The 27,584-nt window shown below is 39.3% G+C and overlaps 1 protein-coding gene across 5 annotated transcripts; it reads left to right on the forward strand.

Annotated features, from left to right (window-relative positions):
• The first annotated feature begins 71 nt into the window (after window positions 1–71).
• Window positions 72–25,967, forward strand: TMEM62 (transmembrane protein 62). 5 transcript variants are annotated; one of them, XM_026061685.1, is made up of 14 exons: window positions 72–136; window positions 6,733–6,844; window positions 8,041–8,178; window positions 9,341–9,386; window positions 11,043–11,184; window positions 13,290–13,414; window positions 13,559–13,681; window positions 14,527–14,682; window positions 16,207–16,366; window positions 18,166–18,279; window positions 19,445–19,529; window positions 21,109–21,213; window positions 22,078–22,196; window positions 23,095–25,964. In XM_026061685.1, exons 3-14 carry the CDS (start codon window positions 8,139–8,141, stop codon window positions 23,419–23,421), a joined length of 1,542 nt encoding a protein of 513 aa, XP_025917470.1. In that variant the 5' UTR covers window positions 72–136; window positions 6,733–6,844; window positions 8,041–8,138; the 3' UTR covers window positions 23,422–25,964. The 5 variants fall into 5 exon arrangements, with proteins under 5 accessions (XP_025917470.1, XP_025917466.1, XP_025917467.1 ...); XM_026061681.1 differs by lacking the exon at window positions 72–136 and adding an exon at window positions 3,174–3,264; XM_026061682.1 differs by lacking the exon at window positions 72–136 and adding an exon at window positions 6,294–6,308.
• The last annotated feature ends 1,617 nt before the right edge of the window (window positions 25,968–27,584 follow it).

The raw sequence follows: 27,584 nt of genomic DNA on the forward strand, positions 1-27,584 counted from the left end.
GTGGCCGGCGGGAGGCCGGTGCCCGCGGGGGGCAGCCGGGCCAGCGCGGGGGTGGCGGGGCCCTCCCGGCTCCCGCTTCCCCGGGACGGGCCCGCCCGGCCTCTGCACGCTCGCCTGGGGCCTACGCTGGTGTCAAGTGCGTTTCACATGCGTCTGAAATGCAGCGAGGGAGCTCCCTGTGCCGCGGGGGGGTGGTGTACGCGGTGGCGGGTCTCCCGCGTAGGCCGAGCGAAGGCCGAATGTTAGGAACTCCTTTACACGAGAGCGGGAGACAACAGGAGCTTTAGCCACGTGCCTGTCTTGTGGACAGGTCATTTTCCTTATACACCTCCTTGCTACAACGCATTTTACTCTGTCTCTGTTATGAAGACTCTGGATTTACTTCTCTGACAGGATTAGGGCATTTAGGAAGTTGGCCAAGGTGTGACAGGTCTGGTCTAGCTGCCGCTGGCATTTTTCCAGGTTGTGCAAACCTCCTCTGCTCACTTTCCTGCGCTTTTACCTTCCCAGGGCTGAGAAAAAAATAGGTAAATATAGCTTTGAACTATGTTTGCCTTCCAGGTATACATACCAGTAGCCCACTGAATGTCTAATATCTGTGTTTGTGAGCAGACTGCCTCCTTCTGTGGTGGTCTTAATCCCTCAGGCCTCCAAGCAATTCTTGCATATTCCTCAGTTACCAGGGCAGGTAGGATCAAGTTTGCGGTTGACCTTTTCAGGTATATTCAGTAGATTTTCCTCAGTGTTTCTGGCCAGAGACACTCTTCAAAACTAAAGACACATATTCTCTTATGATTTAAGAACATCTGACTGTACCTCTTTCATAGTAGCTACCACTCGTCTTCATATCTGTTTTTTCCTGTACTGCTATAAAGTTCAGTCATCAGCAGATTGATTGAAACATGGGGAGGGAGCATGATGAGGTTTATCATACCTTGCATCACATTTTGGCAGAATTCTGTCACAGTACCAGACTAGAGAGATTCCGGAAAACATGGATTTCTACTGTGCGTGTGCATCTTTACTAGCTTGTCTGCTAGAAAGTCTCTTAAGTACTTCTGATTTAAAATATATACATGTATATGTATGTATATATGTAAAACTCAAGGATGAAGGAATCTTAGCTGCACTTCATGTCCTTTCTCTTGGCTTTGTGCATTCCACTGACAAAGTGGGTGGCACATGAGGTGGTCAGACTTCTACAAGGACAAGTATCAAATTATTGGTAGGAAAACTATTAGGAAAATGGCATAAAGTAGTGTTAATTTGGCAGTAATTATGTTACTATATCTGTGGAAGGTCAGCAAGGGTGTCTGACTTGAATTAGATGTGTTGAAGAGAGAAAATGTAAAGTCAGCTGAAGAATTACGCAGTTTGCAGTCTTGGGAGTCATTTTGAACAGTCATTGCAGCCTTGTTTACCAGATAAAAATCTGTAACTTAGGGTTACTGCATGTGTATTATCACTGAGACAAGTGTAGACACAAGAGGTAGAAAAAGACAAAATGAATTTCGCGGTTTCACTCATTGCCATTGAGCCTAACAAGCAATACAAAACTTCGTCTGTTTTTGCCTGTACTTGTTGCAGATCTTTAATCAACCTGTTGTTTGTACAACAGCCAAGTTTAGACTGCAACTGCTGTGAGTTTTGAAAAGTCGCCCTCATGTTTTAGCATTAGCTCCAGCAGTGGTATAATCCAGCTTCTGATATAGTCAGGCAAGAGAAGCAAGGCTGTACAGCACCAAATGTGTGTGAGCAGTGGGAGGACTGCCTGCAGTCCCCTCTGCTGTGGGACTAGCTTCTCTCATGGCCCTATCTTTTAGCTGAAATATCAGTATGGTTTTGCTTAACTATGGAACTTTTAGAAGCAGTTATGCTAATATAAACTGCTTTAGCTGAACCAGAATATAGACTTTTTAATCAAAATAATACAAACCTCCTCCCCCAAAACTTGAAACCCACATACAGTAGGAGACAGCAAAAGAAGTGGCAGTGAAGCTCTAAAAAAACAAGTTGGCCCCAGTACCCAGGCAGAAATGGCACAAAACAGTCTCCATGGCTACTAAAATAATAGAGGAAAACTAAAAACAAAACAATAATAAATACAAAATGCTGAAACTTGGCAGTCTTGTTTTACTGAGGCTAGAATAGAATGGTTGAGCTCCGGGAAGAAATTAAGCAAAGCAGGAACTTCCCAAGATCGCCATGGTTACTGATCACTAACTCATGAATTAAAAGTTGTTTGGGATGTTTTGAGAAAGAGGGGGTGGAGGGGAAGGGGAAGGTGCATATGAAAAATCTGTCTAAAAGACCATAAGAAGAAATGTTATGTGTGTCAGGAGCACCAGGGTCAATTACCTAGATCTGTTAGCAGGTAAAACTACAAACACTGACACAGAAAAAAAGGTGAATGTTTATATTCTGTATTTCGGAGGAAGCTGGGCGAGACACTAATCTCTCAGCTTTATGGGTTTTTTTTGTCACAGCCATTCTTGGCAAAAGGAATGGCATGAGGCTTCCTTATAATACATAATGCTCAGATTTCCCCCAAAGTCATGAAACTGGCTTAAGACCTAAGGCAGACTGTGCTTTCCAAATAACATTTCTGCCTGCCTTGTTTTGGCCTATGCATTTCCAGCCATCCCTGCAGCTTGGGGGGAACAGGCGTATTCAAAAGCAGAGTTAAAAGCTGCCGTTCAGAATTTCTCAAGACTCTCGATGTGGGAGGCGCGGCAGGACTGCGCGGTGCACATTGCATGGGGTATTAATTAAAGACAGCCCATGTGGCGAGAGGTGGAAGCAAACGGAGGTATACACTAGTAGCAAACGAGGTTTTGCAAGCTAGGCTACTGCTGCTGAGGGAAACTTCAGGCGGATCCCAAAGTCTTGCAAAATAAACCCTCCAAATTAAGGCGGCAAATTAATGCTCCAACCCCTTTCCCCTGGTTGGCATCAGTCCTCCGAGCCAACCATAGACGAGCGGCGAGGACGGCCCGACAGGCCGAGGAGGTGGGCGGCGACGCGGAAGTGCCGAGGCCGGCGGCGCTGCCCGGGTAAGGGCGGGGGCGCCGGTGCCGCGGGTGCATGGTGGCGGCGCGGCGGAGGATGCAGCGGCTCGCGGCGGGGCTGCTGGCGGCGGCCGCGGTGGCGCTGCTGCTGGACTGGTACGCGCCCTCGGGGGCGCCGGCGACCGTGCCGCGCCGGCGGCGGGCCCCGCAGCCTGCCCCCGGGGCGGAGGCGACCAACCTGCTGTGGGCAGTGCAGGTGAGGGGGGGGCGGCGCGCGGGGGACGCCGGCTCCTCGCGCCAGGTAACGGCCGGGGCCGCCGGGCGGGGTGCGCCCGTTAACGGGCGCTGGCGGCCGCGGGGGCTCCCGGTGCTCCGTGGGCAACTGCGGCGCCTTCTCCCAGTAGATGCTGCCTTTCCCCATCCCCGAGGCTCGCGGTCGGGCCTCAGTCACGACAGGTGCTTGGCGAGGCTGCCAGACTGCCCGAAGATAAGGCGTGCAGGGCAGAAGCAGGCAGTTAAAACTCACCTAATTACAAGGTCTTATACAAGACATCACTACCCCATACCCATTATATAATACCCTAGTGAAAAGTCCAGGCTCTRCCTGCCCCTTTCCTCTTCCAAAACACTCGGAAGTTATGTGAAACAGAGAAAACTGCACTGATTTGTAGCATCAGAAAGTACTGGCCACTAAAGCAGTGGCATACATTAGGTTTAGTGTACACAGCTTAGTTTCCAAATTGAATATCAGTTCCGAATTAATCTGGCATGGTCTTGGAAGTGGGCTGTTGCACTGGGGTACTTCTGTGGCTGCTTTCCTGTCTCTTCTCCCCAGAGCATTCCTTAAGCACTTACTGCGTAACTAACTGCAAGCTGTTTACATATTTGCAGTTAATTGATGGCGAAGATGTCACAGAGGTTGCTGTGCAGTTCTATTGGACAAATAGGCTGCTTTTACTACTTCATTTTTATTCTAAAACTTGGGCAAAACTTTTCTTCCTTAAACATATTAGCTGCAGGCAGTGCTCTTCATGCATAAGCCAGGGTATTGCTAGTCCAGCCTCCTTTTGTTCTCTCCAGTTGCCATGGATTTTCTAAATCAGATTATCCAGTAATTTTTCCTTATGTCACTTAAGGCTTATCTTTACTGCAGAGTAGATTTCAAGGTGAGGGATATGCTTGAGTTACTCTAGATAAAACTTCTGTCTTGAGTTGCTATCCTGTAAAGAGCCAACTATAGCAAGATACAGCACCTGCAGGGCTGTGCTGACAGGCACCATGCTCAGTTCCACCCTTCTCTTGCTGTGAGCCATGTTCCCTCTGGTTATGTTACTTCAAATGGAGGTCTCCCAAGGATAGGTCATGGCACAGCTAATTTGAGACCTGGCTTTACTTTTAAGTGGTTATGCTCTCTTGCAAACATGCCCTTTAACAGCTGCTTTATCATTGACCTAACCTGGAAATTAACCAAGCGCTAAATCCAGCGTAGTGCCTGATGATGTTGTGGGAAACAGGCTTCAGGCTCCCTGGTGACTCCATAGGTTCAACCCAGGTCACGGACTGGGTAGAACTCAAGATGATCAGTTCCGCCCCCAGCATCTCCTGCCTTGTTTTTCCTCCCATCCACAGGACCGTCTCCTCTTAAACTGAGATTTTCATACTGTAATCTTGTATATAAGACTCTTTCACCTTTCCTTCAGCAGAATATCCTTGCTAACCCATATTCACTCTCTGGTTCAATATTTGACAAGCTTACAGATGATTTTTCTCCTGTTTCCATCAGCTGGTGTATCCTACCATTTCTGTAGGCCTCAGGATTCTCCTTTGTTAATGCCTGCCTTTTCCCAGACACCTCTTCTCTAGGTAAGGCAAGTGGGTAGTGATTTCTCCTCATCCCTAAGTCTCTTCCAAAGCATTTTGATGAAAGTCACTTTCTGTGAAGCAATTAGAGATACCAAGTTTCCACCTCAGTCTGGGGCAGGAGAAGAAGAAAAGAAATGCAGCAGATGGGCTTTTACCTACATTTTGTGAAATTAAGTTCCCAACCTAGGAAGAGCATTACAAGTTTTTCACCTTGCCCATTCACTTCCTTTTCATTGGGACATCTTTTGATGTAAATTTTTTTTATAAAATGGGAGAAGCTCTGAAGCTCCACTCCCAGGATCTTCATATTTCATGGCTTTTAGTTATGTTAAGTTAGTCCCGGCTCTGCAAAAATCCTGGGATACTGTAGCTCTTAGAACTTATAAGAAAAGCCTTTTAAAAATCATAAACTAGAATTGTAGTAGGAAAACAAGTGGCAAGATTTTCGCAGAAAGTCAGGCCTCCCAGCCACTATCTGCTGAAAAGTCGGAAACAGGAGTTACATTCTCCTTAGTCATCAGTAGAACACAACTTACAGGACTTTTTGCTCCAGAATCTTGAGACAGCAACAGTAGAAGTTTTGGTTTTCCTTATTTCATTGCTGAAGAAGAATTGCAAATCCATGGGCTTAGGAGAAGCAAAATAAGATATTGTAACCCTGCCAATGATTAAAGTAGGTTTGGTGCATTGGATAGTTTTACTGTGCTCTTTGTTCACAGTGCCATGAATGCATCAACAGAAATGAAGTTATGCTTATATCTAAAAGCATTTAGCTGCTTTAGCATCCAATTCTGATCTATGGAAGAGTCCCATATAAGCAATTTGGGAATTTTCCTAAGCAGAATTTTAAAAATTGTATTCAGGCAATGTATTCCACATATTGAAATAACTGTGGAAGTAGAAACTACAGCATTTTGTCTCCAAGGTATTATACCTGAATTTTTCAAGAAGGAAAAAGCTTTACAAGAGCCAGGCTAATCAAGCTGAATGTAAAAAGTAATGTTCTTCACTCTCAAGTGATTATATGGTCTGAGTCATGAGCACGTGCCTGTTCTCATTTAGGCATCAAATGTCATTCTTCTAAACTGAGAAGTATAATTTATTAATTGATTGTCTGATGCGAAGTGGTTAGATTGAAGGTATTTGCCCACAGATTTATCCTGGACTGACCTAAAAAGCCGCAATAAAAAGAAAAATTGTACTTTTCTTACCTCCTCCCCAGTACTGCTCTTCTGATGTGAGGTCTTTGATTGTTTGGTTCAGAGATAAAGAGCATCACTTACAGTTACATATAAGTGGTCTCATTATTTCCTGGGCAACCTGTGCATTCATGAAGGCACTTGGAATGGGAACCAAACGCACTGATTAGCTCCTTTTAAAATGTATGGGAAGAATGTTAGAAATCCTTCTGCCCAAATGCTGGAAGCCTCGTACCAGGTACCATATCAGTTTACTTCAAGTCTTAGGTAGCTTCAACCTATTCTTGCTTCGCAGAACTGCTTAATATTCTCTCTTGCAGCAAGATCGGTGTTGCACCAGAGGTTTCCACAATTTGGAAGTCAACAGGCCACTTAAAGCCATCAAAACATGTAGATAACCAAATATTTCATCCAGACTATTGTATGCCCTTAAATTTAAGGGAACCTGATTTAAACATGACTTTAGGAATTACAGAGGAAATACTATATGCTTGCTCTGCTCTTGCGCTTCCCTAGTCATCCACTTCTGTTGCCTGCTGCATGCCTGATACAAGTATGAATCACTATGGGTGTTCTTACATTACCTTCTTATGAAGGCAGAACAACCTGGGCACTACTGACCCTCTGCTTGGGACAGTGTTTCACTTTTACCTTTTCTGCAGGTGTCAGATATTCATATCAGTAGATTTCGGGATCCCAAACGAGCTCCTGACTTTGAAAAATTCTGTTCTGAAACAATTGATATAATTCAGCCAGCGCTTGTCCTAGCAACAGGTAAGCAACTCAGAAGTGTGAATTTCCTGTTGAAAGCATTGTCAAAGGAAAAGCAAACAATCAAAATTCTAGGATCTCAAAGTACAGTGTTAAAGACTTAAGGTATCTTATGCAATGAAATGGATTGCAGCTGAAGATAGACTGCTAGTTCCAGAAGAGGCTGACATCTAAACTCAAGAGAATTCAGTTTTGTTTAATGCATCTTAAGTCTGACAGTCAGTTTAGTGTGTATTGTACATAACTAAGACATAATCATGCAATATAGCTATTGTTTTCCCCATATTAGTCACTGTACTTTTGTCCTTACAAGCAGTCCCCTTCTTTCTGGTCCTCATAGTAGCGATTCTAAGTCGTTCTTTGTATTTGAGGTGACAGAAGTGAGCCTTTGCTCTGGTTAGTCATTAAGAGCTGGTTTCTCTCCTGGGTATTCTGTCTCAGAATAATCTGTACTCATTGGAATAAAATTCAGCTGTGAACTAATGTAAGATTCTTATTGCTGATTTTCATTTAAACATATCATACCAAGACAGGTGAAATAAGCTTTGCCATTTCTTTTAACAGCTTGTTTCTGCCATTGAAATGGATTCGTTTTAGCAGGCAATTTGAAAAGACTTCTAGCCATTACTCTAGGCAAGGCTTTAGAATCTCAGATCTAGCCCTGGACTTTTGTTTCTACAGATAGTTACTTCTGCTACTTGCCTTTTTTTTTTTTTTTTTTTTTTTAAGGTAAGAGTTCAAAGATAGTTAGCTTGCATCTTTTAACTAGCTATGCAGAGAGGTGTTAGATAGTTTATGGACAAAAAGGGGAATGGAATGGATCAAATTTTAATTAGAACCTAAAAGGATAGGAATGCAGAAGGTATAGAGTTTAACAAAGCCTCTGTGACAAGAATTTTTAGGCATTATGTGTGCATAATAACTTCCTTTACTTTAGCATGGCATTAGTAAAAGTGCTGCAGTGACATGGTTGATAGATGTTGGAATAGCCTGCACATCTGATAGATACTTCTATACTGCATTGAAAGACATTTATGCTTATAGTAACCTCTTGTACCAGATGACAGGAATGTCTAGATTTCACACAGTAGGCTTGCAGCCACATACACTGAGAGGTTTGGACTGCATGCTTGCCTTGTTACAGTATTTGTGTGAAATGTGTAGGCCTCTGGTTACATCTCACCTTTGTACATTTGCAGGTGACCTGACAGATGCTAAGACAAGAGATAAATTGGGGTCTGAGCAGATAGAAGTAGAGTGGCAAACTTACCAGTCGATCCTGAAGAGATCAAGGGTCATGGAAAAAACCAAGTGGATAGACATCAAAGGGAATCATGGTAAGAGGGAAATGAAACAGCTTTTCCTTTCCTGAGATTACAGAACTGATTTAGGTTAAGTGAGAATATTGAGGTAAAGTGTTAGTACTTATTAGAGTATTAGTGGTGGTTATGAGTCGTTAGAAGGGCTTGCCATCCAAGTGTCTGTCCTACTAAGGACACACTTTGCTTACAGGCACTGACTGGAGTTTTAGTAACAGGGAAGTAAGAGTCTTAATTTTTTGCTTCTACCTGACAAGTCAAGTGGTAGAATGTATCTTCAGATGTTAATTTCCAGGCCGTTAGTTTACAGACTCCTCATATCTTCCAATGGAAGGGCAAGTTGTAAGTTTACCCTCCCAAAGAAATGGCTTCAAGTTACTTTTCACAGACCTCCTTCCACAGGTCTAAGTTAAAAAGTAGCACATGTTCAGTAGATGAAGGAAATCTGGTTTCTTTTTAATAGAAAGAATTCGTGAAAGTTTGTCTTCATTGTCACTTCTCATCATTGACACTACACTGGCTAGTTAAGCATGCAAGAACAAACTAATGACCTCGTAGGCTATATAAGTCAGCTATTACAGGAAAGGCAAAACTAGGAAGCATTATACTGGAGAAAAAAAGGTATGTATTTTGTCACGCCCATAACATTTGCTCTCATTTTTCTAGAAGGTCTCTGTTACTGGTGTTAATGGAGAGTTAGACATGAGTTTTAGTACAAACATTCCCAAGTTGCTGTCCGTTTTCCACGTGCTATTCTCTAATGCTATTGCTACTGTATTTTCCCTAAATGAGTTAGGTCTTACTTGTATAGAATCCACCCAATCCCAAAGGCTTCTAAAAGGCTTTAGGCCAACTGGAATCAGCTGGCTAGCTTGTAGCCACTAAATGACAATTCACTTTCCCACAACAATTTTGTCTTTGAATTGAAACCTAAATGAGAAAACTATTCCAAATAGTTTGGTCAACTGCATCAAGCAGGGAAGGTATGTAATGTTTTCTCTGCACAATTGGACAGGCTGCTTATCAATTATGCAGGGTGTGCATGTTTCATTTTGTTTTAAATATAGCTTGTCAGTGCCTGCCGAGGCTACTTTATCTCAACATCAGGAAATAAAAACACAGAGGACAATAATCGATTTAATCTGAAAGTTTCCTCATTTCCTTTTTCTCTCCCTTACAGATTCGTTCAACATTCCACACCTGGATAGCATTCAGAACTACTACAGGTACTTTTATATGCCACACAGACAACCATAATATTCAAAGTCAAAATCGCTAAACAATATTCTGTTTTCACTTGTCACGTATATACCTTTTCACTGACTTTTTTTACTGTCCAGGACAATATTTGCTTTTACTCTTTTTGTCTTTCCCGTTGCCAGTTAGCAGCATAGATTGAGAGAACAGAGAATTCTTTGCTCACACTTCTTATCTCTTATCCCTCTATGTTTTTATAATTGCATCGATTATAAATCTTCCATTGTCTAGGAAATGTTCAGTGCATTATGTGTTCGATTTCCTCAAAAGGGTTGAGTGACATATTCCTGTAAAACCAGTGTTTCTGAAGAAGGCTTTTCCTCCTTAGAATAGAAGAAAAAAGAAAAAGAAAACAGCAAAAGACCTCACATTTTCTGGTTCTTTCTTCACGTTCAGTAGGGCTTTTCGTGGGATATGGGTCTAAACTTTAGCTGAGTCATTTCTTCACATCTGAGTGATTTTTGGAAAAGTGAAAGTAGAAATAGAGAAGCAAGATGGCGATGATGGGTAAATAGATGTTCTCAAGGAACACACTGGAGATTCAAATTAAGACAGATGAGGAAACTTTCAACTCTTCAGTTGGCTCTTTTGCTTGTACACTGCTAAGATAGCCTCAGTTACAATTCCAGTTTAACCTCTCAATTTTCCCTGCCCTTCACATCTAAACACAAAAACTTGTGATATAATTTTAGTGGTGCTTTCAGCTTTGACTGCTTGGGGAGAACCTGGAAATCCACATTCTACTTTAATTCAGGCTGTTAATCCATCCACTTTGCATATATATTTGTATTTATGTATGTATGTGAGTGTGTGTCTGTGCATGTATGTATCCTTGTATGCAATTTGAATGAAAAATTCTGATAATACTCCATGGGTGACAGAAGAACTGGTAAGATTTACTATCCTAAGAACCAAAACAAAAGTAGTAAGTGAAAGGGAATTTTGTCTTATTTGCTATTTAAAAGACTTGGTGTAGTATAGTGTCTCTGTTTTGGATCTTTTGAAAAATATTGAAAAGATTCAGTATTTCTTTAGTTCAAAATCATATTCCATCAGCCAGCAGCTCAAGTATTTCATACTACATCAGAGTAACTTAAGAGATCCCCAACAAAATAGGGGAGAAAAGATTTGTTGTTCTTGATGTTTCTAGGTAAGCAAGCAAAAGATATTTTTGAAAAATCCTTTCAGATCATCTTCAGATACCAGCAATGAACACAAGGCACAATCAACTTTTTTTCCTTTGCAGGTATTCTTTAATTGAGAGTTGTGTGAAATTCTGCTGTCTTGTCACCCTGCTGATTTGTCTCATGTTGTGTTCATGCTGCTGGCCTGTGCTTTATCTGTAAAAGAGCACCATGTTGCTCAGGGAAAGCATATTTATGCCAACCTTTCTTTTAAACATTTGTGTGCTAATCTGGTGCTAGTCTTGATACGTGATCCATGTAACACGTCTTCTTTGAAGTACAGACTTTTCCATGCCATTGATTTTTAAGAGTGGTCCTTACTCCAGTAGCAAGATGGAGCTAGATCTAATTCAAGAAGTCTTGTATTTATCTTACACACTTCATTATTTTGTCACTGCTGCAGGCTTTCCTAACAGCAATATTTCCATTTTATTTTGGCAGGAAATACTCCGCCTGGCGTAAAGATGGCTCTTTCCATTACATCCACACCACGTCTTTTGGGAAGTATTCCTTCATCTGCATGGATGCTACCCTCAGCCCAGGCCCTAAGAGGCCCTACAATTTCTTTGGGATTTTAAACACGGTATTTTAAAAGTCTTGACATTATTTCTGCTGGCCTTTGTACTTCTGTAGTATATGGATCTCTTTCTCTGAGGGTTTTTTTTCTGTTTTTATAAAGAAGACGTGCCTGAAAGATTTGTGTTCATCTAGAGCTGTCTCTACATTCTTAAGTTGTTATGCACAGGGTGGCTTCTATTTAGAGAAATGAACATGTCTCTTCTTAACATGTGTGGTATCTGTGCTTTTTCTTTTAAGAAATAATCCAATACAAAAACATCAAATTAGATTTTTTTTTTTTTAAGAACACTGTGAACGGTTTCATAATTTTTAGCTATGCTTTAGTGATTACATAAGTTCCTTATATCCTCTAAAGTTTAAAAAAAAAAATTGTTTCCAATTTCATTCCTTTTTGCTTTGTTAGATGCTTTCTTTATTAATATTGCAGATGGGAGTGTTGCACTAATGTTATCAATGGAATAACACAAAAGATAACAGTATAAAGAAATGTACAATTTATGAAAGTGAGGTCCTGATCTTTTGAGACCATAAAAAATTTTGTGTTTTTTTTTTTTTGAAAGAAAACATTAATGCTGATGTTTAAATCAAATGTCAGCTTTGATAACAGTATTTTGCTTCCCCGTAATTTTCTCTGTAGTTTGTTGATGCATATTGTTTTCAAGATACTCTTCTGAAGTGCTACATGGAGTTACTGTGTTCTGGTAAACAGATGCTGTGTTCTGCCTGAGATAACAGCCTCAATGATAAGTAAAATGTTCTCCCTCTGATCTTCTCTAAAGGGATGCTTGATGTTTAATTACATGTTTGTAAAGCATTTGAAGATACTTAGATGAAAGGTGATCTAGGAGTGCCAAGTACAGTGCTGTTGTTCTCATTGTTTACCATAATCCAGACTGGGTGCAGTAGCTTTGCAGACCAATTCTCAGTGAGTTAAGAAATGCACTCAGACCTGGAGCACCTGTCCTTGGCTGCAGTAAGTTAAGCATTTACTTGCTAATCAGCCAGCAACAAGAATCCAGAGAGCATCATCTGCAGTTTTTTTGCACAAAACAAATGGTAAAGAAAAGAGGTAGCCAGTAGACATCTGTAACTTTGTTGCAGATTAAAACTCTGCCAGGATTTTTTTCCAAAAAGTTGGATTTTTATCAGTGATTTAATTGTATATCTCAGGTTTTTGACAGCTGTCTTGTGTAAAAATAGTCTTAAAGCCCAAAATCTTAAAAATGTATTTATATGTATTAGTTCTGCTTAATACCTGTTACATTAACCCAGAACAGAATGCAGAGTCCATCCTTTTTTTAATACAGCTTTATTTCTGTCTCCTTCGTTCATATGCATTTCTTTTCAGGTAGGATGGAAAAGCATATGTTGGTTCTTCTCTGGATTATCCTAAAAGATGGATCTGCAAAATGGGGAGTGAATTTGTGTTTTTTTTCTGGTTTTAGTTTTCCTGCCTCTTCTGTTAGACTTTGAGATCTTATTGGTCCTCGGAGCCTCTTAGGACACTAAGTAGTTGATTTTAAAAGACTAGAAGTCAAACAACTGAAAGAAAGAAACTTTAAGTGCTGTGTAATGTGTTACTTTTGGTTAACATGATCAGCAATGGCTGAGTAATGTTTTCAGTATTCATCATCATAGTTCCTTTAGTTAAATCCCTGAAGTATACAGTGCATAGTTTCTGAGATGTCATGCCTACAGAAGGCCTTCTAGCAACCCAAAAGATAAGTGGGTCTAATAATTGTAAGGTAAGTATATTTATAAAGTAAATTCAAACATGTTGTCTTTGACTGTAGAAATAAGCAGTAGGAAGGATAGAAACATCATTCATAAAAATCTCTCTTTATACTACGCTTACCTCTGTTCAGTTGAAAGGAATGTTTTGAATGCCTTGTTTTCATTTTTTTTTCCCCCCCCCTAATGTATGATTTTTAGGATATGGTTAACCATTTAGTTTGCTCATGCACGGGCTCCTGAAGCAGTCAACAGGGCATGCTCTGTAGATGTAAGGATAAAATTGCATTGTTAATTGTTTTCTTTCTGCTTTCTTTTTGCTATTCTTTCCAAATAGCTGGAATGTTAAACAGTTTTTCAAATGCTTGCCCATTTCAGAATCAAATGAAAGAGCTGTCTTTGATGGCAACAGAAGGTCTCCATAGCAATCATACTGTCTGGTTTGGCCATTATCCCACTTCAACTATCATCTCTCCAGCTCCAGGAATAAGAACATTAATGAGGTAAGATCTTTCTTTCTTTCCTGCATCCTTTCGGTGTAAAGTGCATTTCTTGCTTCTCTCCATAGACTTGTCTGTCACTTTTCAGGTTTTTTACTGTTATTTCCTTCCCCCCAAATAATCATGATTTTTCTGTTCTCTTATCAGTTCTGCCACAGCCTATTTATGTGGACATTTCCATACACTGGGTGGCCTGATGCCAGCCTTGCACAGTCAACACCGTCATGGCACCCTGGAACTGGAGTTGGGAGACTGGATGGATAACAGGAGGTGAGCAAACCCTGTGTGGAAAAATTAATATATGGAGCTTACCAGCTTATTCTGAGATTCCCTTTTATACTGTATGGAGATTTTGAGAGCAGTAGTAGACCTGTCTGACTGGTTATTACTATCAGTGTTTTCTGAAAACTATCTTTGAGTGTAAGTTTGGGAATTTTTCCCCATACCAGCAGTGTGCTAATAAATTATGCAAAGTAATTTTTAATTCATTCTTGATATTTAGAAATTAAAAAGAGGACATCTAAATGTCCAACTAATGTGCTTAATATTCAAAATAGGCAAGCAGATTGTAATAAAAAATTGAATATCAGTACTTTAAAATATTCATGCTCTGCACCGGCTGTAGGAACTTTAGAAACAAAAATAGTCTGCTTGAGAAATGTCATCTTAGCAGCAGATTAAGCAGTGTCTAATGCTACAAGGAATGTGTGATCCAGTTATTTGATATATTTAGCTTTTATTCTGCAGTAATCCTGAGAAAGATACTTGTATATATGCAGGAGCCATCGCACTGAGGTCTTTGTCCATGACTAGCATACTTGCTCAGATGCCATTGTAATGTACATTATATTTGAATTCTTTAACATAATATTCATCTAGCTGCTTCATGTGCAAATTAGAGCAGATCTTGAAATTGGAATTTTGAGTGGTGCTTCAGTGGTTTATGAACCTGCTCAGAGGTAACCTGCCGTTCAGTTAATACGGGATCAGTTAATACAGAATCAAGTACAGAATAGGCAAATGGAAAATAAGTCAAATCAGGTTTATTTAGGAACTTGGGAGCAGCTGTGCATGCAGGAGTTGGTATCAACAAAATTATCTTGCTTTCTTCTCAGGTACCGGATCCTTGCATTTGATCATGACCTCCTTAGCTTTGCAGATCTTAACTTTGAAGAATGGCCTGTAGTTCTCATCACCAATCCCAAATCCTTCCTTTATAGCAGCACTGCTCATGAACCACTAGAAAAAATTCTTTACTCCACTCATATCAGGTACCCTGTAATGTCTTGATTTCACCATATTTGAGTAGCTGGAGTTTTTTTTTTCTTAGTCATAGTGTACACCTGTATTTAGGTGTGTTTGTGTATATGTGTATACCTATAATATATATTTGTTTTATTCATATACATGTATTTATAAAAAATGTGTCTATTGTTCTCAAAATTCAGTTTTCTCTAGAAGATTGTTCCTGAGAGCTCTCTTTATACCATATCTGTGATAAAAGCAGATTATATAGCACTAAGTCATATTTGTTTTTGTCTTTTTTGTTTGACCAAAGTTGGTAGAGTGTGATCAACACTTAATCACTACTATAATTATAAATCTCACATTTTTGCATTACCTCCACTGATTTCTGTGTTTGTCTCTATATTTTTCTAGGAATTTTCTCTTTTCACTTCAGACTTTTCAGCCTGTTTTTTTGTCTTGTTTTTGTTTTCAGTTTTTCATCTCTTATATTATTAAAACACCTGAAGCCTCTGCCAATTTTCATATTTATTTTAAGTCTGTCTATCTTTCCATTTCCACCTTTCCTATTTATTTTTTCCTTTGGCATTTCCATTCTTTTAAATTTAAAATAGGAGATATATACTTCCCTTTCCACTTAGCCTTTCCTTTTTTCCTGCTTATGCCCTTTCCAACATCTTACACTTGCTATGAGACCAACATGCATGAAATAGATGGGTATATTGAATACACAGAATTAGAATTAAAAGAAGTTTGTCATACTCCTTAGTTAGGAAGCATTGCCCCACTGAGGCTACCTATTTTCCAATTTCCTATTTATAATCTTATCTGAAACATTCTCATGATTATATGAGCTGGTGGAATATTTCAGCGTAACTATATGAGACTCCTTCATTTGAGTGAAACTTATTCCATAATGGCTTTTGTATTACCAGAAGTGAAAGAACTTGGATGTGTGATATACTGAATCTATGCTATCTCTGAATATAAGCACTACCAAGTGATACCACTTTTTTTGTATCTCAGATCTGTGATATCAAGCTTGCATTCCATTCCATTTCTCATTAATTCAGTTACAAAGATTGAGAGGTTACACCCTGACTCGGAAAAAACATGAAAAGGACTTTGGAGAGAGACTGGCCATTTTTGATGAAAATGTCTACAAGTATTTGATTCTGTGTCCGCATGTGTGCGTGAGAATGCATTCTGCCTGTGTTACCAAGTGTTTTGACAACAAGAGTGCCCTTTGTTTTGTTTTGGAAGGGTTAGGATTATTTCTGCCAGGATCTGAGGATCCCTGACACATTTTTGCCTGTTCCACAGCCCAGTTTTCTACCCTATTCTTCTGCACAATATCATATGGAACTTCTTTTCTTAGCTGTAGGAAAGAGCTACTGTGTTATCATTTGTCTACAGATATCTCAGCATTTTCATTTCCAACCCTTTTGAATTCTTAACTAGAAGGTAACATAATCCTTAGGGAATTCCCTTCAAAGAATGATGATGAATCTGCAAGTCCTGTAACAAATTTGTTTATTCTCACTCCTTAGAATTCTGGCCTTCTCTCCTTCTTTCATTACCTCCGTCAAAGTCTGTATAGATGGAGTTCACTTGGGGAATGCTCATCAGGCATCTGGCCCTCTCTATGTACTGAAGTGGAGCCCGCAAAACTACAGTGAAGGATTTCATCACATAGATGTGACTGTCCAGGTGAGGTGACTGTTGGCGCTCTTCATCTTGAATCTCTATATTGTCATGTCTGCTGTATCAGCTTGCTGCATCACAGAACTAGGGACAAAATACATAACAGACTTCATTTCATACTTGTCTGATTGATTACAGAAATTAATGGATTTATTAAATGAAAAGAGATGGACTGCCTAGCACTGAAACATTGATAAAGTATGTGGGTAAATGAAAGATTCTTATTTTTCATAGAAAATACAATAAGACAGTATGGAAGAGCAAGTAATTGGTCAAAAATTAATTCTTTCAAGTAGCAGGTAACAATCAACTTTTAAGGTTGTCTTGAAAAGATAGTCAAGCTTGGCCAAGGAAAATATAAAGTAACATCATGTTATTAGTTTAGAAGGCAAAGGAACCGGATCAGGTCAATTTTGGAGAYGAGAATGCTTTATTTGATTGTTTGAAGTTCTTCTCTTGATCTCTTATAGGCTGATGGTGAGCATGGTTTATGTTTTCCAGAACATCAGACTTACTGATATTAGGTTGCTTGGGTGAAAAAACATTTTGCAGTGAACGCTCCTGTTCTTGGAACTGTATTTTATTTTTGTGCTTTCAAGTGGCCTTAAAAGAACCCAGTCAGACCGTTCTAACATTCTGCACATTTGCACAACAGTAATTGCAAAGTCAGCTTTGTCCTGCCGGGTAGAATCCAGCCAGGCAGCATTCCTCTCAGGACAGGGATGATAAAGTGCCCTTTTTTTACCCCCCCACCCCCTCTTTCCCCTCTTTCCCCCTCCTCATCCCCAGTGGCCTTTCTGTACTGTCAGTGTTCTGTCTTCTAGCATGTGTGATGCTTTATTTAGGAAAGCTGCATTTTATAACTGATTTTTTTTTTTTTTTTTGGTGATGAAGAAAAACACAAACACAAAACTGAATAATCTTTGAAGAGGGTTATACAGGCCTGCATAGCAATAGTTAGCTATTAGCACCACAAATACGTGTTTGTTGTCTTATAGATAACTCAATGGGATTTAAAAAAATAATAATTTCCTTTCCTCTCCAGTCATAAATCACTGGTACATCTAGTAACTGCATAGGTTGGGGAAAAAGAGAGGGATGAAGCTTTAATTTGAATTAGTTACCTGGAAAAGATATGAATACTCAGTTGCTGCACATTGTTTCTGGGACTGTCCAAATATTGTTGTCTCAGCTGTAGGCACATTAGACATACTGAATCCTTTCATATAAATATTAGTTTATTATGTCCAGGGAGATAAGGTACCATTGTTACACAAGCACAAAAAAATATCAAGGAATTCTATTGAATAAATGCGTAGAAGCAGGGGTGAAAATGCACTACTGGATTCTGATTTGAAAGGGACACTGTGTCAGTTATAATGTAACTAACGAATATGCCAGAAATTAAGCACTACAAAGCCTCAAAATGTTTTTGAGACATGGTATTATCTAGAATTGAGCTTTCTGAAAGCAAGTGTTGGCTGTGGCTGGTAAATAGTCACTGTCTTCCACAAATTGCTGAATCTCTGAAAGGGTCTCCTTCCTATGCAGTACTTTCGGATTATAATTTAACAATCCTAAAGTTACTTGAACTACAAAATTGTCATTAAGTAATACTCTGTAAGCAGATTTATTTAATATAGCAGTGTGCCAGCCATGCATGTACCAATCAGATCTTTCTGGAAAAATTATGTTAGCTAGCTACTTTAACTTGATATTCTGTGTCATTTTTGAAATATATTACTTTAGCACAACTGGTACCTAATTTTTTTGTTGTTGTTGTTTTTAATTTTATTCCCATCTAGGATACCTCAGGAAGAATTAGCACGCAGGCCCATATATTTGCTATGGAAGAAAAACTCTCTCTTAGATTTGGCTTTTGGCCATCTGTTATTCTCCTTACTGACCACTATGTTCTAGTAAGTTCTTTCAGCAAAACAGCTGTCATTGCATGCTTGCTTTCCCCAGAGACTGCAGGAGGCATTTCCCTGATTCACAGCAGATTTGAATGCACTTTGCTTTTGCACTTCACAAATATTTCAAGTTTCTTTTTGCAAGTTGCACTCCTCAAACATGAATGTGCAGCAATGGTTCATGTAAACAGTTGACCTGGACTTAGTCACAGCTGTCCATTTTTGTGTATAGGCACATGCACATTTTGTGCAGGCAAGAAATGGAAAAAAAGCTACTGAAGATAGTAGAGAAAAGAAACTTTAAATCAAAGAAAACTTCACTGTAATCTATTGTAATGCACACTAGCAAATGCAGGAAAGTTTCACATCAGCTGCTGACATTATGACTAGCTCTAGCAAAGAGGAAGCAGAATTCCCGTTGACTTCACTAAGTTCCAGGCTGTAACCAAAAGTGTTACAGCTCAGTAGCTGGAAAGAAGGCATGTCATAATTGTTAAGGTCCACTGATGGAACTACGTAGGAAAGGCTGCATGACTGTAGGCAGTATTGTAATTGGCTCAAAATTATTATTGGATTCCTTAATCAGTAACCAGTATTCCTCACAGTGTCTTAAACTGTAGATCCATTCAGTACGGTACTTGGAAAATGTGTTCTACACAGGAAGTATATGTACACTTTTTTTTGAACCAGATGTGTTTTAGAAACACTAATTTTGAAAAATTTCAAATGTATCACTGTTACCCATCTTAGTCACCCACTGTCACCTATGAATTCAAGATTCACTTGCACATCCAACAGCTTAGAAACCTAAGTGAATTTATTCATCTTCCATTTTGAAATCGGCTTTCTATTTTGCTTCTTAGTGAAACTTAAGTTTACAGATGTTTGAATAATATGCAAATTATTGTAAATGTATTACCAGAATAAAGGTATTTTCACTACAAAATTATTTCTGACTGAAATCAGAATGAACCTGAATTAACTGTCATGTACCAAGGCTTCCTGTTGCTGAAGTTGTACGCTTGTCTCTTCAGTGACATGACACTATGGAGCTTTGAATGTGTGTTTCAACCAAAAATCTTTGTTGTTATCATTCTGTCAATGTCCATAAGGCAGGCTTGGAGGCAGCTACTACTCTAGGGCTGGCTTAGAGTTAAAACTGTCTTTTCAGGCTCGTGTGCTCTTTGGGCTGATTGTGTTGATTCAGATCGCCTTGCTCGTTTTCTTCAGATACCTCCAAAAACCAGCACTCAAAGGTATGAACCAGTGTTTGCCTGCATTTTTAGAGGATCTGTCATCTCAAGCCTATTTTCTATTTATCTGTGTGCCAAAAATACAAATGATTACACTGTTGTTTCACTATATATGTATTGCATCTAGTACATATCATGGGATTGGATTTGGTTCTCAGAAACTGCTGTTTTATTTTTAGAGGGTCCGTAAAACCTCCAATACATCAAATAAAGTCCATTAAAAACTTAGGACTTGATCACATATCTTTGTTTAAGCAAAAACTCGATTAACTGAAGACTCAACGGCTTCATTTTGATTTTTCTCACTGAAAAATCCTGTGTATAGGGAAAGGAATGTTTTATTTTGTATTAGTTTCGTATAAGTGTGCTTGTTTCGTTACTGCTAGTACAGATTTTTTTTCATTACTGTCAGCTGAGTGCGGAAACAGATTTCCTGCTACAAAAATAATTGTTGTTGGTCTTTGCAAATAACACGACAGGTTCTCAGAAATATTATTCTCAGAAATAATACTTAGATCACTTCTCTCATAACTTGATATTTTGTTCATAATAAATCCAGTAAGTGAAAATTAGTACTGTGAAGCTGTTGGTGTTTATCCTTTAAACAACTGTTTGAACCACACCTTACTGGTGAGATTATTCTGGAAGCCACCTCCCTTCCTATTCATGTCCATGTAGGTCCCTTCCTTTACACCCATAATCACGTAGCATCCTGAGGTAGTTGCATCAACTGCTTGCATAGAAGAATAATAGATTTTTCAATTGCCTTTATGGAACTCAGGAGCTGAAAATGGAAAGAGCTAGCACTTTATGTTCAGCTAGGTCCCTGTAGACCTTGACAAATATTTCACAAATCAGTGAAGAAATTTGTCAGAGCTGTTGCTTTCCAGAAGTCAAGCCTGTCCTCTGCGACCTAATGCTCTGTGAGAAGAGCAACCATGTCACAGGTCAAGTTCCAAAAGCTAAGTTACATAGGAAGGCTCTCTGGATCTCAGTCTATGAATTGCCTGCTTTTGTTAGAGAATGAATATCATTTGTTTTGCTAACATGACAAGCTTCTCGGACTACTGCTATCTTAACACCTAGCCTTCATTTTATTTGAGTTTCCATCAGATCTCATCAAGTATCAAGCAGCTCTAATCAAAGAAAATCCACTTAATCTAGTCCGTGCTGATCTGCATGTTTTAGGTTTACACAGTTACTGTTCTGAATCTTATGCTTTTCATGCAATATTAACATTCTCCATATTTTCCATTCTAGCTAACTTAATTTTCTGGGTATAGAAAGATCATTCAGGTTTATTTGCATACAGTAAGTGTACTCCTTTAGAATAGCAGCTTTTCCTTGCTCCTGTTTTCAGCATAGAATTGTTATATTTGTCAGCTCCTTACTTTGTTATCACAATAATAGCAGAAATGTATTCCCTTGCATTTGTGTTGTAGACACACCAAATATTTCTATATTTCTTATTTAATAGACTGAGTAAATAATGTGCAGATTTCTTTCAGAAAGACCAATATTTTATATAAATCTGCTGCAACCTGAATTAAGTGTATTTTTCTTAAATGTTGCCTCTATTTAGAACGGCCAGGATTACTGAGTCTGACCTCGTATTCCCTTCATGTCTTCAGTAAAACAAATACCTTCTATTACTCAATTCTGGTTCTGAATTTATACACCATTCTAGGTAAGTAGCTTAGAATACTGGAGGATATAAATTAGTATTTTAAAATTATATTTCAGATTCTGATGAAGAAGAGACTTGTAAAATCTTGGACAATGGGGAAAAGTTACTTAAGTTATAAAAATCAATTTGAAAAATTAAAAATTAATATCCAGGGTGACTAAGTGTTTGTTTGTAAGTGAGCCTGACTTAGAATCCCTAAAATGAATTAAACAAATTATTAAATTACTCTGAAACCAAAATGAGTATTTTAAAGTTTAATTTGAGTTTCACTTCTTATTCTTTGAATAAGATCTAGTTGTACCTTGGTATGACATGAGTATGTACAATAGACATTTCACATGGCAAGTCTGTAAGACATCTTAGCTTTGATATTATGAACTTTAATTTATTTTTCTCTGAAAATATGTTACTAAAATAGCTGCTTTCTTGGAAGTCAGGACAATATGCACAACAGATAGTGCACCCTGCCCATTTCCACTTGTAATCTGAGCTAAGCTGAGATTGTTTATGACCTAGTCTTTCATATGCTTTATTTTAATTCTGGAGAAAGGCCACCATTTGAAAGGATCTTTTCACTCCTCTCATCAGGAGAATGTTGTCTGTGGTGTCAAAATTGTCACAGAGATGAAATTGGCTTAAAGCTATTTTCATTGCATGGCACAAATCATTGATGGACCATGCCATTTTTTCATCAGGAATGTTCATTGGATTGTTGTTTGTTCAGGATCAAAACATTAGGTTTATTACTAGACAAATAATAGATAAGTATTTTTCCCCAGTTAACCAGTCTGTGCTTAGCAAAAGAGGGCCATCTCTGTATTTTCTTTTCTGATGGTACTGTGTGTTTGTTTTCCTCTCTTTCAGGACCATGGTTTGTAGGTGAACTGATAGATGGCCAGGTGGGGGCCTGTTTTTCCTTTGGAGTGTTTGTTGGTGGTCACTTTCTACAGGGCAGTCTCACATTTGTTGTTGGGATTTTACAGGTAAGTGTTTCCAGATGAATGCTGACAACTGCATTCTTCTGGGAAACTTTTTTGAACTTTTTATAGTTTTACTAAGGAAGGGGTCTTGGAAGGTTAAAGAATATTAGAGGCCATGCCTGACCATGACAGCTCTTTCTCCCCTTCCTTCAAATTTAAAGGGCAGAAGGAAAGGAGACTGTACATGTGTTTCTCATACTTCTATTTTCTTCTGTTTGACATTGCTTTGAACTCTCTGGATGTCTGGATTGGAGTCCATCTCTTTCTCTCTGAATGTTTCTGCCCTCAGTTTACACAGGCTGCAGTGATTTAGCAAGGGAAGTGAGTGGCCAGGGCTCTTCTTGCACACTAAATAACCCTTCAGATCAGTAGGTGTCACTCTTTAAGTGGATGTGAGTGTAGTTTTCCCACCAGTCTGACCTGGCTGCCCTCTAGTTTTCCCAGCTGTCATTAGTCTGAAAGAGAAGATGTAGTTTGCTGGCATATAATCCAGACTAAGACCAGTATTGCCCCTGTTATGGTCCCTCCCTTGTGCCAGTCTAGCGCTTGTCTGACACCAGTGGGCTGGGTCAGAAAGCTAACCTGACAGAAAAGCCTTTGTTTTTTGCTGAGGTAGGTTTTTGTCAAGTTTAGCTCCCTGAAACAGCTCCCTAAAGTATCAGGGTGCCACTCCCTGCAAGGGAGTGGGCAGGAAGGGTTGGCCTGGGATTGGGGTGGGGACGGCCCCAGTTGCATCAGTGACACTCTTGGAAATGCATCCTAAGATTCCAGCTTTGGGAATTGCACTCAGCCCTCAGAATGGGACAGTTGTATGTGCTCTTATCTTCCTATGCCCTGCTGTATGTTACCTGGAACATTTGGCTTGCTCAGTGTCTTATTTTGCTCTACTCTTCTTTTTCAGATGCTGTTTTTCAACCTGCCCTTGATGGCCTACCTGTGCTGGTGCCTGCTGCTGCGGTGCCAGGGTTACAGCTTCCGTTCGCACATCCATCACGCCCGACGCCTCTTGGCCGTGCTGGTTCACCTGGCCATGGCACTCCTGCTGCTCTGGCAGGTCTATTCTTGCTATTTCCTGCAGCGAACCTATGGGACCCTGGCTTTCTTCCTCTCCCCCATGAGAACATGGCTGGTGGCATTGACCTCAGCTCTGATTTATAAAACCTGGACATTGAACTCTTCTGAGCTCAGAACTTACATAGTAGAAATGAAAAACTGTCAGCACTCCTGAAACAGTCTAAATGTTCAGAGTTCTTTGACTTAAAACTGTGAAGCCACAACCTATAGGTCTGTGTTGCTGAAATTCCATACAACCCAACCATTAAATGGTAAGATCTGAAGCTGTATCTGAATTGATACAGAGCTGTATAATGAAGAGTAAATGTATAATAATATATTATACATTTTTATTGTTATACATATACAATATGTGTTATACAGTAAACTATAATAAATAATAAACCCCTATTCATTATGGGGGGTTCATCACACAAAGCAGATAAATTTGTCTGTATGGATCACATATGGAAATGTTTGTTCCTTATCACTGTGAATGGAAAAATCTTTTTAATTTATTAAATTATTGATTTTTATAATGCTGGGAAAAATGGGTGTAGATCTTGATAATGAATTCCAGGATCTGTGCCTCTCCTTACTTTTTATTTTGAGATTACATATGTTTCTACAAGACTAACTACTCTTTATGACATGGATGTCTAGTCTTTATGAATGTCTTTATGAATTAATGGTTATTGCAAAGGTCCTGTGGTGGCTTTCATAGTTAACATGCTGTGCTTCCATATTGTTTTTCAGTCCCTAATGCCATATGCCAGCAGTTTATAGGCTGTCAGGTGTGTATATATGTATTTGTATGTGTTTGTTTACCTGAGCCATGGCCTATTACTCTTATCCTGAGCGTGTTGGTTAATCAACATATTCTCTGGAGGGAAATAGTTACCTGCTTCCCACTGTTGAGGTTGCTGAGTTTTCCACATTTGACCAGTGACAGAGCAGTGAACTATCAGTGTTGCAGGGATTCCTAGCTGTATTCGCAGTTCAGCTTTAAAGCAAAGTGTGGAGATGGTGTCCTCAGAATGGGAGTGCCAGAAGGAATCGTATGGTCTAATGGCTATAATGTCTATAAGTGAGGAAGTCAGGGCTATATTTCTTGGTCTTAGTCAAACCTGCCAAAGAGTGACCTAGAAAAACTCATCTCTTCGTTTTCAGTTTTTCTACGTCTAAAAATGATAAAACTTCACTATCTAGAGCCAAGAGGGCTGAGGCATCTTTACTAATTGCAGATGTACTCTGCCCCTCTTCTCCACTCCTCTGGGAAATGAAAGGATATACTGGTGTACCACTGCAAAACTTAGTCCCCAATTCTAATGCCAGTTTTTTGCTGTGGTCATACCTTAAGGTCATTGCTAAGCTTCCTGCCTCAGTTTTCCCATCTGTAAAGTCAGGAGAACACTGGCCTGCTTCACAACTGCTGTGAGTGGAACATTGAAAATATTTTAAGCAATTTTACAGTAACTTATTTATGGCTCCTCAAGAAAAAGGAAGAGTAATTTATCTATGGCCCCTCAAAAAAGCCAGGAGTAAATGTAGTAGAACATACAGAAAAATAATAAATTGAATTGGAGCAAAATACTAATTACAGATAAGGCTAAGGTTATTTCTAAAAAGTGACAGTTTTCCCATCTTTTAATTCTTGTTTCACAATGATTGACAATATAATAGGAAAAAGAGAGTAACAGCTCTCATTTGCATAAATGAAATACACTGTTATGAGAATACTGTGTTTACCACAGAATGTCACTTGCTGCTGCATAAATGTGTTTTGCACAACTGTTAAGGAAATCTGAAAGGCAGGCACAAAATTTACTTGTGAGAAGCAACAGTGAAAATCTAAGGATAAATTGGACCCTTTACAACACTCCTAGAAATGAAACTTCTTTTAGCTGATCAGGGAGGGCAAGAAGTGGTGATACAATGTTTCATGTGTATACCCTGTGACAAGACCCCTTTCTGAGATGAGGCTGATTTTTGTTGTTAACTGTGGTGGTTGATTACAATGTAATCAAATCTTTATAGAATTACCTTCCTGTCTGTCAAATGTTTACTCTTTGGCTCCATGGGATGTGTTTCATAGATGCATAGAATTCTGTTAAGAACCTCTTGGTGCTATTGTTAGTGTGTCAAAAAAGGTGCTTTAAGTTGAAAGCAAACGTGTCATTTCTGTAGGGGTGTAATCCCTGGCTCCAAGGACCCAAATATGCTGTGAAACGGGGTTGATGTGTGAATGAAGTATGTATGTGGGAATGATATAAGAAATTCTGAGAGAAATTGAGATGGGCAGGATCGTCCAGCTGCTCCAATGTCATAGTGAAGAGCACGGTGCAGAAACTTAGAACTCTGCTCTGAGTAGGAGGCTCCTCTTAGCTAATGCACTACAGGTAACAGCTATTGCAGTTTTCTGTTGGCTGATGAAAAGTAAAAGTTAATGTTGTCTCATGTTAATTTGAAATTCCTCCTTCTTGCCTTAAACCCTTTTCCAGTATTCTGAAACTTCAGTAGGAAAATGTTAATTTTGCTACTTGAGATGTACATTCATAACACAGGAAGACTCCATTTATTTACCAATACCTTCTTAAAAATCTGTTTTTTCATCTTTGTATCTCATCAGGCGGATAGTTCTTAGAACCACAGGTTAGGAATTAGCCTCTAATTTAGAGGTCTTTATCTTATAGATAAGTGGATGCTCAGTTAAAGAAGGAATAACTAATACAAAATATAAGGAAAGGAAAGCCAAAATACAGTATATTTTCCTTTAAATTTAAAAAAAATGAATTGTTTTCATAGAAGACCATCTTTGTCTTCACCGTGAAAACAAAAGAGAGTATCACCAGGTGCCCTGGGCCTGTGTTAAACACTGGGAGGTAACAGCTCTATTTTTGTGATGTATGAAGTACTGAGCACACCTGCAAATGGGACCTGTGGAACCATTATGATATAAATAGCTATGTAATATTGTATAGCAGCATAATAGCTGACCTTCCTATTAATACAGCCCACCTCCCAGAACATGTCACCAGTCACCTAAGGGAACCAGCGGTAACTGGACAAACCACTGACATATACAGACCCTATTAGGATACATCACTCCACAGTGCCCAGAAGGCACAAATCAACACTGGCATAGAGCAAGACGTTCCAGTGATAACAGGCCCTATGTTGTCCAGATGAATGACCTGGTTTTGGTCTAATTTCAAAGTTAAGTCTTCTGCTCACTGTCAAACTACATTTCTACTGAGAAGATGACAGGGTATTACACTAGTGTATTCTAGCATTTATGTCATTCAGCATCAGTTTAAGATCTCCCAGTTCTACATAGCTTATGCCATAGGGTACTATATGGCTGTCTAGGGGTAAGCATGAGAATACAGCAGTGTTCTGAAAGCAAAAGCATGATTTCCAAGCTGCTCATTAATAGGATAAAGAACAGAGACACATGAAGTGAGCAAAGAAAGGGGCAGATCRTAGAGCCGTGCTGCTAAAGTACTTTACATATTGCTAGCAGACATCAGCACCATCTGTGACAAATCTGTCTTTCATACTATAAATGCTTCTATTACAATATTCTGTAGGATTTTTTTTTTAATTTACATGGAAAAGAGTCCTTTAAAATATTTATTTCCTACTCGAAACTACCTTAAAAGGACACTTGAAATGATTTTTTTGGAAAGAAAAAAATTCTGAGAATGCTTTTCAAATGCATCTTTTCAATAGTCTTTTAGAAAAAGCATGAGAAATTGCTTCTCATGCTGCTGTTTATGGGAAGGGATTTTCCTGTTCATCAGTGAACTTCATTTGTGATGCTGTGAAACATGCAACATAAACTAGGAAAGACAGACACGATTCTTTCACCTGAATTACCCGCAGTGCTCTGAGGGCTGACCAAAACTTGCAGAGGGAAGTTCCCAGGAGAATGCCATTGCCAGGCATCATTTCCCATAACTGTCATCAGTGAAGGCCTCTACAGCCCAGTGACAAAATCTTGGCATTTACTGCAGTGGAGAGTGCAGGGGGAAGAGGAAAGAGAAAGAGGCCTTTTTTCATGCACTTTTCCTGCTACCTCTATAGCATTATAGTATACTTAAAAAAAACAAAAAACAAAAAAACAAAACCCACAGTTCCTAGAGTTCATAGGGAAAGCACTCCCTCCCAGAGCTGGTGGAGGCAGGGACAAAGGCCAGAGACAGCCACCTGCGGGGCCCTGGAGGCTCACTTAGGCTGTCTGGGCTGAGGATGCAGAACAGCAGACTGTTGCAGTTTGAAATGCTCCTTGCTGCCCATGCAGCTTTCTAATGCCCTTGTTACTGCTGAGAGGGAGGC

The sequence above is a fragment of the Apteryx rowi genome, unplaced genomic scaffold (assembly GCF_003343035.1).
Source record: "Apteryx rowi isolate R43461 unplaced genomic scaffold, aptRow1 scaffold_183, whole genome shotgun sequence".
Lineage (NCBI taxonomy): Eukaryota > Metazoa > Chordata > Aves > Apterygiformes > Apterygidae > Apteryx > Apteryx rowi.

Bases quoted from the DNA above. Each gene is read 5' to 3' on its own strand.
- TMEM62 (XM_026061685.1), top strand. From the start codon at position 8,139: ATGGAAAAAACCAAGTGGATAGACATCAAAGGGAATCATG. The intron at 11,185-13,289 runs GTATTTTAAAAG...TGCCCATTTCAG, and splicing joins TCTTTGGGATTTTAAACACG to AATCAAATGAAAGAGCTGTC. The intron at 18,280-19,444 runs GTAAGTTCTTTC...CTGTCTTTTCAG, and splicing joins TTACTGACCACTATGTTCTA to GCTCGTGTGCTCTTTGGGCT.